The 19704-nt window shown below is 43.6% G+C and overlaps 1 protein-coding gene across 6 annotated transcripts in view; it reads right to left on the reverse strand.

The window, feature by feature from the left end:
* Positions 1 to 19704, reverse strand: part of tmem39b (transmembrane protein 39B) — a 173684-nt gene that overhangs the window by 68681 nt on the left and 85299 nt on the right. For all 6 annotated transcript variants that reach the window (XR_013500466.1, XR_013500465.1, XM_078238369.1 and 3 more), the window contains one exon: positions 5030 to 5249. Coding sequence is in view for 4 of the 6 variants with exons in the window: in XM_078238369.1 (XP_078094495.1) it covers positions 5030 to 5249 (220 nt within the window). In the remaining 2 variants the exon portion in view is untranslated. The remainder of the gene's footprint in view (positions 1 to 5029; positions 5250 to 19704) is intronic.

Consider the following 19704-nt stretch of genomic DNA (forward strand, 5'->3'; position numbering starts at 1 on the left):
TTCAAATGTAAAAACTTAGGGTCTCGGCTATCTTCATAAAACACCTTGGAGTTTTTGGTCTGGATTATAGCAAGCCCCAGGCTTCAAAGGTAAATGAAATGTTTAAAGTCATTTTAATAAGAGTCTGAGAATTTAGAGTTAAAGCTATTATGAAACATTTGAACAGTAGTCAAGGCGGTTGGTTGAAATCCTGGACAGGATTCACTGTTAAAAGTGGAGCAGGGGCTTTGTTTAGAAATGTCATTTGGAAAACCTGATCTGGATATCAGAATGGAAATCACTAAGAGAAAGCACGAGAATGAGAGAAGATTTTAAAGATGTTTTTGGGAGCGGAGGTTGGAAATTCTAATATGACAATCATCTGGGAGGATTCTGAGGAGACAGCCAGATAAAGACACCAAAACTGCACATAATACTTAGATGTGGCCTCACCAACGCCCTATACAATTGCAGCAAAACATGCCTATCCCTATATTCAATTCCTCTCGCTATGAAGGCTAACATACCATTTGCCTTCTTTACTGCCAAATGTGCCTGCGCGCTTACTTTCAGCGACTGATGCACAAGGACATCAAGGTCTCGCTGAGTATCCACCACTCTCAATTTATACCCATTCAAGTAATAATCCTTCTTTAAAGGGCATTAGTTAACCTGATGAGTTTTTAGGACAATCACCAATGGTTAGGTCTTTAATTCCAGATTTTTATTGAATTCAAATTTCACCACAGCATTTACCAGGATCATTCAATTACTAGTCCAGTGACATTACCACGATGCCACAGCATCCCCCTGGTTGCACTACAACAGTAACCATACTTCCAACCATACGACCAAAACCTCTACTTTCTCAGAAGGAAATTTGGCATGCGCTGCAACTCTTACCAACTTTTACAGATACAGCATGGAAAGCATTCTTTCTGGTTGTCTCACAGCTTGGTATGGCTCCTGCCCTGTACAAGACTGCAAGAAACTGCAAAGTGTTGTGAGTGATGCCCAGTCCATCACACAAACCAGCCTCCCATCCATTGACTCTGTCTATACTTCCCGCTGCCTCGGAAAAGCAGCCAGCATAATTCAGGACCCTACACACACCGGACATTCTTTCTTCCATCTTCTTCCGTCGGGAAAGAGATACAAAAGTCTGAGGTCCCACACCAACTGACACAAGAACAGCTTCTTCCCTGCTGCCATCAGACTTTTTTGGATGGACCTACCTCGCATTAAGTTGATCTTTTGCTACGCCCTAGCTCTGACTGTAACACTACGTTCCACACTCTCTCGTTTCCTTCTCTATGAACGGTATGCTTTGTCTGTATAGCGCAAGGAAAAATACTTTTCACTGTATACTAATATATGTGACAATAATAAATCAAATCAAAAACTTCAAAAACTCTTAATTGGCTATGAAGGACTGAGACAATCTGAGGTACTGAAAGAAACTATACAACTGTAAGTCTTCTTTACCAGTCTAGTGTTGCCAAATCATAATTCCATTTCCTATGCTAAATTATAGGGCTGTTCTGATGCTCAGTGGTAAAATCCTAGCTATACAAAACAGGAAGATGCTGGCTGTGATTCCCCAGTATGAGTTAAATGGTCTTAAATATTAGAGGTAATAAGGACACTTCAACTGACCCTCAAACTCGAAGCAGGGAGAGAAGTCTCATAAAAGGATTAGGTTTACAGAGGGGAATTGAAACACTGTTGAAAGAGTAAACTTGATTGAAAAATCGATATTCTAACATCAGCTCCTTTGACTGAAGACACTTGCTGTCACACCATCTCAAATGATGGATGTGAAGACAGTAAGATCCCCCTCAAAGTCATGCTGTGATGAACTTGTGAGCTTTGTACATTAGACAGTCTGCCTCATACCTTCATACACATAATTATTACAGCTCAGGAGGCTAGTGCAATTAAGGGTAGGAACAAATGATGGCCTTGTTAGCAATGCTCATTTCCTATGAATGAATAGAAAAATTGATTCCTTCCTCAATTACTAAAAATCCTGTACCTTCAGGCTTGTACTGGGAGCAAACTTCATCAAAACAGTCAAAGATGCGAAGGAAAACATTTCAAAATGGGAACTATCAGAAATCTCATTTTTTTCTGTAAAACAGACGGGGTTTAGACGGGGTAGAGTTTGTAAAATGTGTTCAGGAGAATTTTCTACATCAGTATATAGAGGTGCCAACTAGAGAGGATGCGATATTGGATCTCCTATTGGGAAATGAGTTCGGGCAGGTGATGGATGTGAGTGTGAGGGAACACTTTGGATCCAGTGATCATAATGCCATTAGTTTCAACCTGATCATGGATAAGGATAGATCTGGTCCTCGGGTTGAAGTTCTGAACTGGAAAAAGGCCAAATTTGATGAAATGAGAAGGGATCTGGGAAGTGTGGATTGGCACAGGCTGTTCTCTGGTAAGGATGTAAATGGAAAGTGGGAGGCCTTCAAAGGAGAAATTTTGAGAGTGCAGAGTTTGTATGTTCCTGTCAGGATTAAAGGCAAAGTAAATAGGAATAAGGAACCTTGGTTCTCGAGGGAGATTGTAACACTGATTAAGAGGAAGAGAGAGTTGTATGAAATGTACAGGCAGCAAGGAACAGATCAGATGCTCGAGGAGTATAAAAAGTGCAAGAAGCTACTTAAGAGGGAAATCAGGAGGGCTAAAAGAAGACATGAGGTTGCTTTGGCAGACAGAGTGAAGGAAAATCCAAAGAGCTTCTATAGGTATGTTAGGAGCAAAAGGATAGTGAGGGATAAAATTGGTCCTCTTGAAGACCAGAGTGGTAGACTGTGTATGGAACCAAAAGAGATGGGGGAGATACTAAATGGCTTTTTTGCATCCGTATTTACTGAGGAAATAGGCATGGAGTCTACGGAAATAGGGCAAACAGGTAGGGAGGTCATGGAACCTTTACAGATTAAAGGGGAGAAGGTGCTCGCTGTCTTGAGGCAAATCAGAGTGGATAAATCCCCAGGACCAGACAGGGTATTCCCACGGACCTTGAGGGAAGCTAGTGTTGAACTTGCAGGGTCCCTGGCAGACATATTTAAAATGTCAGTATTCACTGGGGAGGTGCCGGATGATTGGAGGGTGGCTCATGTTGTTCCGTTGTTTAAAAAAGGTTCCAAAAGAAATCCGGGAAATTATAGGCCAGTAAGTTTGACGTCGGTGGTGGGCAAGTTATTGGAAGGTGTGATAAGGGATAGGATCTACAAATATTTGGATAGACAGGGACTTATTAGGGAGAGTCAATATGGCTTTGTGCGTGGTAGGTCATGTTTGACCAATCTATTAGAGTTTTTCGAGGAGGTTACCAGGAAAGTGGATGAAGGGAAGGCGGTGGATGTTGTCTACCTGGATTTCAGCAAGGCCTTTGACAAGGTCCCTCATGGGAGGTTAGTTAGGAAGGTTCAGTCGCTAGGTATACATGGGGAGGTAGTAAATTGGATTAGACACTGGCTCAATGGAAGAAGCCAGAGAGTGGTTGTGGAGGATTGCTTCTCTGAGTGGAGGCCTGTGACTAGTGGTGTGCCGCAGGGATCGGTGTTGGGTCCATTGTTGTTTGTCATCTATATCAATGATCTGGATAATGTGGTAAATTGGATCAGCAAGTTTGCTGATGATACAAAGATTGGAGGTGTAGTGGACAGTGAGGAAAGTTTTCAAAGCTTGCAGAGGGATTTGGACCAACTAGAAAAATGGGCTGAAAAATGGCAAATGGAATTTAACGCAGACAAGTGTGAGATATTGCACTTTGGAAGGACAAACCAAAGTAGAACGTACAGGGTAAATGGTAGACTTTGAAGAGTGCAGTTGAACAGAGGGATCTGGGAATACAGGTACAGAATTCCCTAAAAGTGACGTCACAGGTGCATAGGGTCGTAAAGAGTGCCTTTGGTACATTGGCCTTTATAAATCGGAGTATCGAGTATAAAAGTTGGAGTGTTATGGTAAGGTTATATAAGGCATTGGTGAGGCCGAATTTGGAGTATTGTGTACAGTTTTGGTCACCTAGTTACAGGAAGGATGTAAATAAGGTTGAAAGAGTGCAGAGAAGGCTCACAAGGATGCTGCCGGGACTTGAGAAGCTGAGTTATAGAGAGAGATTGAATAGGTTGGGACCTTATTCCCTGGAGCGTAGAAGATTGAGGGGAGATTTGATAGAGGTGTATAAGATTTTGATGGGTACAGATAGAGTTAATGCAAGCAGGCTTTTTCCGCTGAGGCTAGGGGAGAAAAAAACCAGAGGGCATGGGTTAAGGGTGAAAGGAGAAAAGTTTAAAGGGAATATTAGGGGGGGCTTCTTCACGCAGAGAGTGGTGGGAGGGTGGAATGAGCTGCCGGATAAAGTGGTAACTTTTAACATTTAAGAAAAACTTGGACGGGTTCAGTGATGAGAAGGGTGTGGAGGGATATGGTCCAAGTGCAGGTTAGTGAGACTAGGCAAAAAATGGTTCGGCACAGACAAGAAGGGCCAAAAGGCCTGTTTCTGAGCTGTAATTTTCTATGGTAACAGAATACTGGTGTGAGCAGCCAAATAAAGAATAATTCAGGATCCATTCTATTAAAAAGAGGATTGAGGATGGTAGAAGCATTTTGATTCACCTGAGAGTTCTGATAAGTGTGCAGAGAACTTGCAAGGTAACCAAGTTTCTGACTGTATAGATTTTGCATGGATTGTTGTAGAAGTGGGTTTGATAGTGAAAAGATTATTTTTGTTTTAAGTTTATGTTCTTGTGCCCTGACCAAGAATGTTCATTGCCAGAGCACAAGAGGAGCAGTCTAGACGCTGGGAACAACTTATTTGGTGCACAGGATGCATACAGCATAACATTTTGCCATCACAATGCCATGAATTTCACAGCACAGTAAACATGAACATGCATATATTCTCTCTTATCAACATTAAGTCTCACTGGAATTTTAGACGGTCAAAGAGAAAGTTGGGTTCCATTGAACCATTTGACAAAATATTTCTCAAATACTGGATCACAAGGAGTAATAAAATGAAACTCACCAGTGATGTAAGTGCAGGTGGATGAGTAGGAGGATACCACCATACAGTTTTATAGATGTTGATGTAATGAACAAACAAAGCTACGAGGTGGCAGAAGAGAAGGTGAACTTCGAACAGAATGCCTTTCTCAAGAGGTAATTCAGGGATCTTGCTGTGTTTCAGAGGGATCACAGTCTGGGTTGCAAGGGGAGGGCTTGTCAAGCCAGTTCCTGAGCCACTCCTAATGACAAACAACAAATAAATTGCAGTTGATCAGTAGTCAAAGCATAATGTTTCTTCACATCTTGATGTAAAAGCAAATTAATGAAAATATTCTTCCGGAAATATCATTAACTGTCCAAAAACCCATTTGGTTTATGTGTTGGAAGAGGAACACAGAGGATTCTTGCATTAATCAAACCATTAATGAGGAAAATGCTTTGACTCTGTTACATTTTAGTCCTAATCTAGAGTCCTAATATCTGTGCTGGTAAATGAAACACAACTCCAATCGGATATCCACAATTAGCAAACATTCTAATGTTAGGCTAGAGTCAAATTCTCACTGCTTTGTCCTAATGTTTTTAACCCCTTCTTTCCCCATCATACCATTCGAGGGCACAAATGGGAATGTTTTCATTTTCCACATCAACTATGTCTTCTCTCCCAATGAATAACAGACTGGAAACATATGGAACTTAATAAAGGCTGCTCCAATTCATTTCATGTAGCACCATTACACCAATACAGACAAATCTTTCATGCTAGCAGATTCGATCCTAACTTTCTGAAGTCAAAGAATTAAACCAATATGCTTCCAAAGTCCAAACTGTCTAATATTAATAAACATGATATTACACCCATCTTGACTACATCCAAATAAATGCAAATGAGTGCTACTATTTTATGGAAATAACCAAAAATACAAAGCTCTGCAAAAGTACAATGCTCCTCCTGCAATATGTGGGAAATGAACAAAGAACAAAGAAAAATACAGCATAGGAACAGGCCCTTCAGCCCTCTAAGCCTGTGCCAATCACAATGCCCTAACTAAAAAAACAACCTTCTGCCCTTACTTGGTCTGTATCCCTCTATTTCTTCTCTATTCATGTACCCATCCAGATGCCTCTTAAATGTTGCTAATGTGCCTGCTTCCACCATATCCTCTGGCAGCATGTTCCAGGCACCCACCGCACTCTGCATGAAAAACTGTCCCTCACATCTCCCTTAACCATTCCCCGTCTCACCTTGAACCTGTGCCTCCTTGTAATTGACACTTCCATCCTTGGAAAAAAACCTCTGACTATAGACCCTATCTATGCCTCTCATAATTTTTGTAGGCCTCTATCAGGTCTCCCCTCAGCCTTTGTCTTTCCAGTGAAAACAATCCCAGTTTATTCAACCTCTCCTGAAGGACGCTGATGACCATGTGTGCAGAAGGTGCGTCCAAATGAAGCTCCTAGGTAACTGGATTTCAGAGCTGGAGCTGCACGTGGACTCACTGTGGAGCATCCACGACGCTGAGCAAGTCATGGATAGCACATTTAGTGAAGTGGTCATACCACAGGTGAAGATTGCACAGGCAGAAAGGGAATAGGTGACCATCAAGAACAGTAAAAGACTCAGGAAGGTAGTGCAGGAGTCTCCTGTGGTCATCTCCCTTTCAAACAAATATACAGCTTTGGATACTGTTGGGGGGGTGGGGAATGGTCTCTCAGGGGAAAGCAGCAGAAGCCAGGTTCATGGCACCATTGTTGGCTCTGCTGCTCAGAGGGATGGGAGGAAAACAAATGGCAGGGCTGTAGCGATAGGGGATTCAATAGTTATGGGCACAGACAGACTTCTGTGGCCGCAAACATGAATGAAGGATGGTATGTTGCCTCCCTGGTCCTGGGATCTGGGATGTCATGGAGCGGCTGCTGGGCATTCTGGGGAGGGAAGGTGAACAGCCAGTGGTCGTGGTACACATTGGTACCAATGACAGAGATAAACTAAGGGATGAGGACCTGCAAGCTGAGTACAGGAAGTTAAGCGATAAATTAAAATGCAGGACCTCAAATGTAGTAATTTTAGGATTACTCCCAGTGCCACATGCTGGCGAAAGCAGAAATAAGAGGATTGACCAAAGAAACACATGGCTGGAGAGCCTGTATAGCCAGGAGCAACTCAGATTCTTCAGGCAGTGCGACTGGCTCTGGAGAAGGTGAGACCTGTACAAACCGGACAGGCTACACCCTGGAAGGGCTGGGATCAATTCCTTGTGTACATTGCTAGTTCTGATGGGGAAATATTTAAACTAGTGTGGCAGGGGGATGGGATTCCATGAGTAGGATCAGATAGGTCAGATTCTGATCAGGAAAATGGAGGTAGAACATTAGCTGGTGATGTTGAAGATATAGTAATAGACTTGGAATTACAGGAGAAGCAAAGTTTAAAAAGTATCCAGCTCGGGATAAACTGTTTATACTTCAATGCAAGGAGTATTACAAACAAGGTAGATATGAATAAAGGGCACACATAAACACATGGCAGCAGGATGCCATTGCTAAAATGGAAACCTGGCTAAAAGAGGGGCAAAATTGGCAGCTCAATATCCCTGGTTATAGAGCCTTTATGATAAAATGGGAGATAAAAAAGGGGAGAGTAGCACTAATGATTAAAGAACCAATTCCAGTTATGAGAAGGGATGACATACTGAACAGGTCAACAACCGAGGCTTTATGGATTGAGCTTAGAAATGAAAAAGGGGCATTAACACTCCTGGGAGTATACTGCAGACCGCCAAATAGTGAAAGGGATTTGGAAGAACTAATATGTCAACAAATTTCTGCCTGTAAGAATAAAGAGGGCAATAATAGTAGGAGACTTTAACTATTTCAATATGAACTGGGATTCAAACAATACAAGAGACACTGAGAGAGAAGAATTCATGCAGTGTGCCCAGGAAAATGCTTTCAACCAATTAGTGACAAACCCAATAAGAGGAGATGCAATGCTATACCTAGTCTTGGGGAACAAAGAGGGGCAAGTGGGTCAAGTGATAGTTGGTGACCATATTAGGGATAGCGATCACAATTCAGTTAGATTTAGCATTACCATGGAAAAGGGCAGAGATAAAGTAGGAATAAAAGCTTTGATCTGGAGGAGGCAAATTTTGCAGGAATGAGAAGGGACTTGGCTAAGGTAGACTGGACAGCACTGCTAGGGGATAAATCAGTGGAAAACCAGTGGGAAGCACTAAAAAGCAAGATCCTAAATGTACAAAGTAGACATGTCCTCGTCAAAAATAAGAATGCCACTGCCAAATCTAGGCACCTCTGGTTGTCGAGAAGTGCTGGGGGGTAGGTACAGAGGAGATGTCAGGGGTAAGTTTTTCACTCAGAGGGTGGTGGGTGAGTGGAATCGGCTGACGTCGGTGGTGGTGGAGGCAAACTCGTTGGGGTCTTTTAAGAGACTTCTGGATGAGTACATGGGATTTAATGGGATTGAGGGCTATAGATAGGCCTAGAGGTGGGGATGTGATCGGCGCAACCTGTGGGCCGAAGGGCCTGTTTGTGCTGTGGCTTTCTATGTTCTATGTTCTAATACAGGGGAACAGCAAACAGAAAAAGAAAGTGTATAATAGGCACAAAGAACTAAGCATTGCAGATAGCCTAGGAAATGCAAGGACAAAGTAAAAAAGGAAATCAAAGAGGGGGCAAGAAAAAAGATTAGCAAATAAAGTTAAAGAAAACCCAAAGGTGTTTTAGAATATGGAACATAGAAAAGCTACAGCACAAATAGGCCCTTCGGCCCACAAGTTGCGCCGAACAATTTCCTTACCTTCTAGGCTCATCTATAACCCTCTATCTTACTAACCTCCATGAACCTATCCAAGAGTCTCTTAAAAGACTCTATCGAATCCGCTTCCACCACCACTCCCGGCAGCCGATTCCACGCACCCACCACCCTCTGAGTGAAAAACTTACCCCTAACATCTCCTCTGTACCTACTCCCCAGCACCCTAAACCTGTGGCCTCTCGTGACAACCATTTCAGCCCTGGGTAAAAGCCTCTGAGAATTCACTCTATCAATACCTCTCAACATCTTATACACCTCTATCAGGTCACCTCTCATCCTTCGCCTCTCCAAGGAGAATAGATCTAGCTCTCTCAACCTATCCTCATAAGGTATACCACTTAATCCAGGCAACATCCTCGTAAATCTCCTCTGCACCCGTTCTATGGCTTCCACATCCTTTCTGTAATGAGGCGACCAGAACTGGGCACAGTACTCCAGGTGGGGTCTGACCAGGGTCCTATACAGCGCATTGTCTCCTGATTTCTAAACTCAATTCCTCTATTGATGAAGGCCAGTATTCCATACGCCTTCTTAACCACAGCCCCTACCTGTGACGCTGCTTTGAGCGTCCTATGAACCCGGACCCCAAGATCCCTCTGTTCTTCCACACTGCCAAGCGTCTTACCCTTAATATTATATTCTTCCATCCTATTCGACCTGCCAAAATGAACCACCACACACTTATCTGGGTTGAAGTCCATCTGCCACTTCTCCGCCCAGTCTTGCATTTTATCTATGTCTTGTTGCAACTGCTGACATCCCTCTACACTATCCACAACACCTCCAACCTTTGTGTCATCAGCAAACTTGCCAACCCATCCTTCCACTTCCTCATCCAGGTCATTTATAAAAATCACAAAGAGCAAGGTCCCAGAACAGATCCCTGGGGCACCCCACTGGTGACCGACCTCCACTTAGAAAAAGACCCATCTACAACCACTCTTTGCCTTCTGTGGGCAAGCCAGTTCTGAATCCACAAAGCAACATCCCCTTGTATCCCATGCCCCTTCACTTTCTCCATAAGCCTTGCATGGGCACCTTATCAAACGCCTTACTGAAATCCATATAAACCACATCTACCGCTCTTCCCCCGTCTAAGTGTCTAGTCACATCTTCAAAAAACTCAATCAGACTCGTAAGGCATGATCTGCCTCGGACACAGCCGTGCTGGCTACTTCTGATCATACTATTCCTTTCCAAATGTTCATAAATCCTGCCTCTCAGGATCTTCTCCATCAACTTACCTATCACTGAGGTTAGACTCACCAGTCTATAATTTCCTGGGCTATCTCTTCTCCCTTTCTTGAATAACGGAACCACATCCGCCATCCTCCGGAACCTCTCCCGTCTCCATTGACGACCCAGAGATCATCGCCAGAGGATCAGCAATCTCTTCCAATATACCAATATATTTTATCAATATATTAATGGTAAAAGGTTAGTTAAGGAAAAGGTAGAATCTATCAGAGGATGAAGAAGGGAACTTGTGAGTAGATTCAGAGGCAGTGGGAAGGATTTTAAATGAATATTTTGTCTCTGTGTTTACAAAGGAAAGGGGTGATGCAGATTGTGTTGTCCAGGAGGAACACTATAAAATATTGGATGGGATAATCATAAAAAGACATGGAGTACTTTAAGGGATGGTATCCTTGAGAGTTGATAAGTCGCCGGGGCCAGATGTCTTGTTTCCGAAGCTGCTGAAGGAGGTCAGAGAGGAGATAGCAGATACTCTGAGGGTCATAGAGGTTTACAGCATGGAAACAGGACCTTCGGCCCAACTCGTCCATGCCACCCTTTTTTTAACACCCCTAAAATAATCCCAATTGCCCACATTTGGCCCATATCCCTCTATACCCATCTTACCCATGTAACTGTCTAAATGCTTTTTAAAAGATAAAATTGTACCCGCCTCTACTACTACCTCTGTGTGAAAGAATTGCCCCTCTGGACACTTTTGTATCTCTCCCCTTAAACCTTTGCCCTCTAGTTTTAGACTCCCCTATCTTTGGGAAAAGATATTGACTATCTACCTTGTCTATGCCCCTCATTATTTTATAGACCTCTATAAGGTCACCCCTCAGCCTCCTGCGCTCCAGAGAAAAAAGTCCCATATCCAGCCTCTCCTTATAACTCAATCCATCAAGTCCCGGTAGCATCCTAGTAAATCTTTTCTGCACTCTTTCTAGTTTAATGTCTTGTACAACTTCAACAAGACGTCCCAACTCCTGTATTCAATGTTCTGACCGATGAAACCAAGCATGCCGAATGCCTTCTTCACCACTCTGTCCATCTGTGACTCCACTTTCAAGGAGCTATGAACATGTACCCCCAGATCTCTTTGTTCTGTAACTCTCCCCAACGCCTTACCATGAACTGACAAAGTCCTGCCCTGGTTCAATCTACCAAAATGTATCACCTCGCATTTGTCTAAATTAAACTTCATCTGCCATTCGTCAGCCCACTGGCCCAACTGATCAAGATCCCGCTGCATTTGGAGATAACCTTTCTCACTGTCCACCATGCCACCAATCTTGGTGTCATCTGCAAACTTACTAACCATGTCCCCTATATTCTCATCCAAATCATTAATATAAATGACAAATAATTGATTTTCTAATCCTCACTAGATACAGCAGAGGTACCAGAGGACTGGTGAAATGCAAACGTAGTTCTATTGTTTAAAAAGGGAGAGTGCAGAGGAGATTCACTAGGTTGATTCCAGAGTTGAGAGGGTTGGCTTATGAGGAGAGACTGAGGCTATACTCATTGGAATTCAGAAGAATGAGGGGAGATCTTATAAAAATATATAAGATTATGAAGGGAATAGATAAGATAGAAGCAGGGAGGTTGTTTCCACTGGCGGGTGAAACTAGAACTAGGGGGCATAGCCTCAAAATAAGGGGAAGCAGATTTAGAACTGAGTAGAGGAGGAACTTCTTCACACAAAGGGTTGTGAATCTGTGGAATTCCCTGCCCAGTGAAGCAGTTGAGGCTACCTCATTGAATGTTTTTAAGGCAAGGATAGATACATTTTTGAACAGTAAAGGAATTAAGGGTTATGGTGAGCGAGCGGGTAAGTGGAGCTGAGTCCATGAAAAGATCAGCCATAATCTTATTGAATGGCAGAGCAGGCTCGAGGGGCCAGAAGGCCTTCTCCTGCCCCTAGTTCTTTTGTTCACCTGTAAAATCTTGATTACCTGTTAAGACTCGCATTCCAACCATTGTCTTGTAATTGAGTTTATGTCTATATAATATGCCCTGTTTGTGAACCAATCCTGCACTCACCTGATGAAGGGGCAGCACTCCGAAAGCTCATGCTACCAAATAAACCTGTTGGACTTTAACCTGGTGTTGTGAGACCACTTACTGTGCCTACCCCAGTCCAACGCCGGAAACTCCACATCATGTCACATAGAAAGGCATGGACCTATCAGCGATGGTCAGCATAGATTTGTTAAAGGAAGGTTTTGCTTTATGAACTTGATTGAATTCTTTCAGGAAGTGACAAGGTGGGCTGATGAAGGTAGTGCAGTGGATGTTGAGTACGTGGATTTTAGCAAGGCATTTGACAAGGTCCCACATGGCAGATTGGTCAAAAAAATAAAAGCCCTTGGGAAACAGGGTAATGTGGCAAACTGGATCAAAGTTGGCTTAGTAACAGGAAACAAAGGGTAATGGTCGATCATGCTCTTGTGAATGGAAAGCTGTTTAAAGTGGTGTTCCACAGGGTTTGGTGTTGGCACCCTTGCTGTTTGTGTTATTTATTAATGATTTGGGCGTGAACATGGTGCAGGATTGGAAAATTTGCAAATGACACATAGATTGGCCGAGTAGTGGATAGTGTAGAGGATAGTTATAATCTACAAAATAATATCGATGGGTTAGTGGAGTGGGCGGTTAAGTGGCAGATGGATTTTTGACATAGAGAAATATGAGGTAATGCATTTAAGGAGGTCAAACAATTATAGGGAATACACAATAAATGGGAGTGAGAGATCTTGACGTACAAGTACACAGGTCCCTAAAGGCAGCAGTTCCAAGTAGACAAGGTTGTAAGGAAGGCATATGGAATGCTCTCCTTCATTGGCAAAGGAATACAATATAAAAATAAGGATGCTGGAATTGGATAAAACACTGGTGAGGCCACAACTGGAGTTTTGTGTGCAGTTCTGGTCATATTACAGGAAGAACATAACTGCTCTGGAGAGAGTGCAGAGGAGGTTTACGAAAATGTTTACGAGAATGTGTACTTTAACCTGGTGTTGTTAAAACTATTACTGTGTTTACCCCAGTCCAACGCCGGCATCTCCACATCTTTTAAAAAGTACAGGGCTATGAGCTGGTGCAGAAAGGTAGGAATAGAAAGGGCACCTGGGTGTTCTCGGGCTGCCATGGACAAGATGGGCCAAATGGCCTCCTTCTGTGCTGTAACCTTTCTTCGTTTCTATGATTTTATGTACCAAACATGGGTATGCAACACCCTACTTTACAGTGTCGAGGGATGAGCAACTTATGTAAGCAAAGAAAAACAGCTGAACAGCTTCCACCTCTACTGTCTTGGGGGTAAATAAAGGGGACTGGCTAATTCCTCCTTACCCAGAGCATAATAAAATTGGGGTCCAGTTCAGGAAGTTAACCAATTAGGGGATCTCACCCAGGCACCGGTTGTAACGTTTTCAATCTAGTCTAGGCTGCATAGGGAATCATAGAAGTTTACAGCATGGAAACAGGCCCTTCGGCCCAACTTGTCCATGCTGCCCTCTTTTTTTTTAAACCGCTAAGCTAGTCCCAATTGCCTGCGTTTGGCACATATCGCTCTATAGCATCTTAATCATGTAACCGTCAAAATGTTTTTTAAATTACAAAATTGTACCCGCCTTTACTACTACCTCTGGCAGCTTGTTCCAGACACTCACCACCCTCTGTGTGAAAAAATTGCCCCTCTGGACCCTTCTGTATCTCTCCCCTCTCACCTTAAAGTTTTAGACTCCCCTACCTTTGGGAAAAGATATTGACTATCTAGCTGATCTATGCCCCTCGTTATTTTATAGACCTCTATAAGATTACCCTTAAGACTCCTATGTTCCAGAAAAAAAGGCCCAGTCTATCCAGCCTCTCCTTATAACTCAAACCATCAAGTCCCAGTAGCATCCTAGTAAATCTTTTCTGCACTCTTTCGAGTTTAATAATATCCTTTCAATAATAGTGACTAGAGCTGTACACAGTATTCCAAGTGTGGCCTTACCAATGGCCGAGTGAGGGAACCATGGTTCACAAAAGAGGTGGAATGTCTTGTGAAAAGGAAGAGGGAAGCTTATGTAGGGATGAGGAAACAAGGTTCAGATGGCTCGATTGAGGGTTACAAGTTAGCAAGGAATGAGCTGAAAAAGGGGCTTAGGAGAGCTAGGAGGGGACATGAGAAGTCCTTGGCGGGTCGGATCAAGGAAAACCCCAAGGCTTTTTACTCTTATGTGAGGAATAAAAGAATGACCAGGGTGAGGTTAGGGCCGGTCAAGGACAGTAGTGGGAACTTGTGTATGGAGTCAGTAGAGATAGGCGAGGTGATGAATGAATACTTTTCTTCAGTGTTCACCAAGGAGAGGGGCCATGTTTTTGAGGAAGAGAAGGTGTTACAGGCTAATAGGCTGGAGGAAATAGATGTTCGGAGGGAGGATGTCTTGGCAGTTTTGAATAAACTGAAGGTCGATAAGTCCCCTGGGCCTGATGAAATGTATCCTAGGATTCTGTGGGAGGCAAGGGATGAGATTGCAGAGCCTTTGGCGTTGATCTTTGGGTCCTCGCTGTCCACGGGGATGGTGCCAGAGGACTGGAGAATGGCGAATGTTGTTCCTCTGTTTAAGAAAGGGAATAGAAATGACCCTGGTAATTATAGACCGGTTAGTCTTACTTCGGTGGTTGGTAAATTGATGGAAAGGGTCCTTAGGGATGGGATTTACGACCATTTAGAAAGATGCGGATTAATCCGAGATAGTCAGCACGGATTCGTGAAGGGCAAGTCGTGCCTCACAAATTTGATAGAATTTTTTGAGGAGGTAACTAAGTGTGTTGATGAAGGTAGGGCAGTTGATGTCATATACATGGATTTTAGTAAGGCGTTTGATAAGGTCCCCCATGGTCGGCTTATGATGAAAGTAAGGAGGTGTGGGATAGAGGGAAAGTTGGCCGATTGGATAGGTAACTGGCTGTCTGACCGAAGACAGAGGGTGGTGGTCGATGGAAAATTTTCGGATTGGAGGCAGGTTGCTAGCGGTGTGCCGCAGGGATCAGTGCTTGGTCCTCTGCTCTTTGTGATTTTTATTAATGACTTAGAGGAGGGGGCTGAAGGGTGGATCAGTAAATTTGCTGATGACACCAAGATTGGTGGAGTAGTGGATGAGGTGGAGGGCTGTTGTAGGCTGCAAAGAGACATAGATAGGATGCAAAGCTGGGCTGAAAAATGGCAAATGGAGTTTAACCCTGATAAATGTGAGGTGATTCATTTTGGTAGGACAAATTTAAATGTGGATTACAGGGTCAAAGGTAGGGTTCTGAAGACTGTGGAGGAACAGAGAGATCTTGGGGTCCATATCCACAGATCTCTAAAGGTTGCCAGTCAAGTGGATAGAGCTGTGAAGAAGGCCTATAGTGTGTTAGCTTTTATTAACAGGGGGTTGGAGTTTAAGAGCCGTGGGGTTATGCTGCAACTGTACAGGACCTTGGTGAGACCACATTTGGAATATTGTGTGCAGTTCTGGTCACCTCACTATAAGAAGGATGTGGAAGCGCTGGAAAGAGTGCAGAGGAGATTTACCAGGATGCTGCCTGGTTTGGAGGGTAGGTCATATGAGGAAAGGTTGAGGGAGCTAGGGCTGTTCTCTCTGGAGCGGAGGAGGCTGAGGGGAGACTTAATAGAGGTGTATAAAATGATGAAGGGGATAGAGTGAACGTTCAAAGACTATTTCCTCGGGTGGATGGAGCTATTACAAGGGGGCATAACTATAGGGTTCGTGGTGGGAGATACAGGACAGATATCAGAGGTAGGTTCTTTACGCAGAGAGTGGTTGGGGTGTGGAATGGACTGCCTGCAGTGATAGTGGAGTCAGACACTTTAGAAACATTTAAGCGGTTATTGGATAGGCACATGGAGCACACCAGGATGATAGGGAGTGGGATAGCTTGATCTTGGTTTCAGATAAAGCTCGGCACAACATCGTGGGCCGAAGGGCCTGTTCTGTGCTGTACTGTTCTATGTTCTATGTCTTGTACAATTTCAACAAGACGTCCCAACTCCTGTATTCAATGTTCTGACCAATGAAACCAAGCATGCCAAATGCCTTCTTCACCACTCTGTCCACCTGTGATTCAACTTAAATAAGCTACAAACCTGCCCCCCTAGATCTCTTTGTTCTGTAATTCTCCCCAATGCCCTACCATTAACTGAATAAGTCCTGCCCTGGTTCGATCTACCAAAATACATCACTCGCATTTATCTAAATTAAACTCCATCTGCCATTTGTCAGCCCACTAACCCAATTGATCAAGATCCCACTGCAATCCTCGATAACCTTCTTCACTGTCCACTATGCCACCAATCTTGGTGGGGTCGCGCTATTAATAAGAGATAATATCAGGGTAGTACTGAGGGATGACATAGGCTCTGAGGAACAAAACGTGGAATCATTATGGGTAGAGATGAGGAATAGTAGAGGGAGAAAGACACTAGTAGGTGTGGTATATAGGCCCCCAAATAATAATGTTGAGGTAGGGAGGGCTATAAACAAGCAGATAAGGAATGCGTGTAAAAACGGAACGGCAATAATCATGGGGGACTTCAACATGCACATTGACTGGCAGACTCAAGTCGGTAAGGGTGGAATGGAGGAAGAGTTCTTAGAATGCTGTCGGGATAGTTTCCTTGAACAGCATGTTACGGAACCGACGAGGGAACGAGCTATTTTGGATCTGGTATTGTGTAACGAGGTAGGTAGAATTAAGGATCTTATTGTGAAGGACCCTCTTGGGTCTAGTGACCACAATATGGTCGAATTTCTGATTCAGATGGAAGAGGAGAAAGTTTGGTCCCAAACCAGTGTCCTCTGTTTGAACAGAGGGAAATATGATAGGATGAGGGATGAATTGGCTAAGGTAGACTGGGAGAGCAGGCTGGCAGGTAGGATAGCTGAGGAACAGTGGAGGATTTTTAAGGAGATCCTTTTCAGTTCTCAGCAAAAATATATTTCAGCAAAAAACAAGGATTGTAAGAAAAGGGAGAACCAGCCGTGGATAACGAAGGAAATAAAGGAGAGTATTAAAATAAAAACAGCTGCGTACAGAGTGGCCAAAAATAGTGGAGAAACAAGTGATTGGGAAAAATTTAAGAAACAACAAAGAGAGACTAAGAAAGCGATAAAGAAAGGAAGGATAGACTATGAAGCTAGGCTAGCAATTAATATAAAAAATGATAGTAAAAGTTTTTATAAATATATAAAAAGGAATAGAGTGGCTAGAGTGAATGTTGGACCCTTGGAGGACGAGAGGGGGGAGTTAATAGTGGGAAATGAGGATATGGCTGAGTCTTTAAATACGTTTTTTGTGTCGGTCTTCACGGTGGAGGACACAAATAGTTTGCCAAATATTAACGATAGAGGGTTGGCAGCAGGAGAAATACTTAATACAATTAATGTTACCAGAGAGGCAGTGCTGGGTAGACTAATGGGACTGAAGATGGACAAGTCCCCGGGTATTGAAAGAAATGTCAGAGGTAATAGTGGATGCGTTAGTGATTATTTATCAAAACTCGTTGCATTCTGGGGTAGTGCCGGTTGATTGGAAAACGGCTAATGTTACGCCGCTGTTTAAAAAAGGAAGGAGACAAAAGGCGGGTAACTATAGGCCGGTCAGCTTAACGTCTGTAGTAGGGAAAATGCTGGAATCCATTATTAAAGAGGAGATAGCAGGGCATCTGGATAGAAATGGTTCAATCAATCAGACACAGCATGGATTCATGAGGGGAAAGTCGTGCTTGACGAACATGTTGGATTTTTATGAAGATGTGACGAGGGCGGTTGATGGAGGAGAACCGGTGGATGCGATGTTTTTGGATTTCCAAAAGGCGTTTGATAAGGTGCCCCATAAAAGGCTGCTGAAGAAGATTAGGGCACACGGAGTTGGGGGTAGTGTGTTAAAGTGGATTGGGGACTGGCTATCCGACAGGAAGCAAAGAGTCGGAATAAATGGGTGTTTTTCCGGTTGGAGGAAGGTAACTAGTGGCGTGCCGCAGGGATCGGTACTCGGGCCGCAACTATTTACCATTTATATAGATGATCTGGAGGAGGGGACGGAGTGTAGGGTAACGAAGTTTGCAGACGACACAAAGATAAGTGGAAAAGTGAATCGTGTGGAGGACGGAGAAGATCTGCAGAGAGATTTGGACAGGCTGAGTGAGTGGGCGAGGATATGGCAAATGGAGTATAACGTTGAGAAATGCGAGGTTATACACTTTGGAGGAAATAATAACAAATGGGATTACTATCTCAATGGAAACAAATTAAAACATGCTACCGTGCAAAGGGACCTGGGGGTCCTTGTGCATGAGACGCAAAAGCCCAGTCTGCAGGTACAACAGGTGATCAAGAAGGCAAATGGGATGTTGGCCTATATCGCGAGGGGGATAGAATATAAAAGCAGGGATGTCTTGATGCACCTGTACAGGGCATTGGTGAGGCCGCAGCTGGAATACTGTGTGCAGTATTGGTCCCCTTATATGAGGAAGGATATATTGGCATTGGAGGGAGTGCAGAGAAGGTTCACCAGGTTGATACCGGAGATGAGGGGTTTGGATTATGAGGAGAGGCTGAGGAGATTGGGTTTGTACTCGTTGGAGTTTAGAAGGATGAGGGGGGATCTTATGGAGACTTATAAGATAATGCGGGGGCTGGATAGGGTGGAGGCGGAGAGATTCTTTCCACTTAGTAAGGAAGTTAAAACTAGAGGACACAGCCTCAAAATAAAGGGGGGTCGGTTTAAGACAGAGTTGAGGAGGAACTTCTTCTCCCAGAGGGTGGTGAATCTCTGGAATTCTCTGCCCACTGAGGTGGTGGAGGCTACCTCGCTGAATATGTTTAAAGCGCGGATGGATGGATTCCTGATCGGTAAGGGAATTAAGGGTTATGGGGATCAGGTGGGTAAGTGGTACTGATCCACGTCAGATCAGCCATGATCTTATTGAATGGCGGGGCAGGCTCGAGGGGCTAGATGGCCTACTCCTGCTCCTATTTCTTATGTTCTTATGTTCTTATCTGCAAACTTGCTAATCATGCCTCCTAAATTCTTATCCAAATCATTAATATAAACGACAAATAACAGTGGACCCAGCAACGATCCCCGAGGCACACCGCTAGTCACAGGCCTCCAGTTTGAAACACAACTCTCTACAACCACCTTCTGTCTTCTGTCATCCAGCCAATTTTATATCCATTTGCCTACCCTACCCTGAATCCTGTGAGATTTAACCTTATGCAACAACTACCATGCGGTACCTTGTCAAAGGCCTTACTAAAGTCCATGTCCTCTTTTTAGGTCAAACCAAACCAAGTAAACAAACTCAGAAAATGATCGGAGGATTAGATAGGGTGGACAGTGAGAGCCTTTTTCCTCGGATGGTGATGGCTAGCATGAGGGGACTAAAGCCCATGTTGACAACATCAACTGCACTGCCCTCATCTAATTTCTTGGTTACCTCTTCAAAAAACTCAATCAAAGGGAAAGGGAATAGGGATAGCCCAGGAAATTACCGACCGGTGAGTCTAACCTCAGTGGTTGGTAAGTTAATGGAGAAGATCCTGAGGGATAGGATT

Source organism: Mustelus asterias, chromosome 21 (genome assembly GCF_964213995.1).
Source record: "Mustelus asterias chromosome 21, sMusAst1.hap1.1, whole genome shotgun sequence".
NCBI lineage: Eukaryota > Metazoa > Chordata > Chondrichthyes > Carcharhiniformes > Triakidae > Mustelus > Mustelus asterias.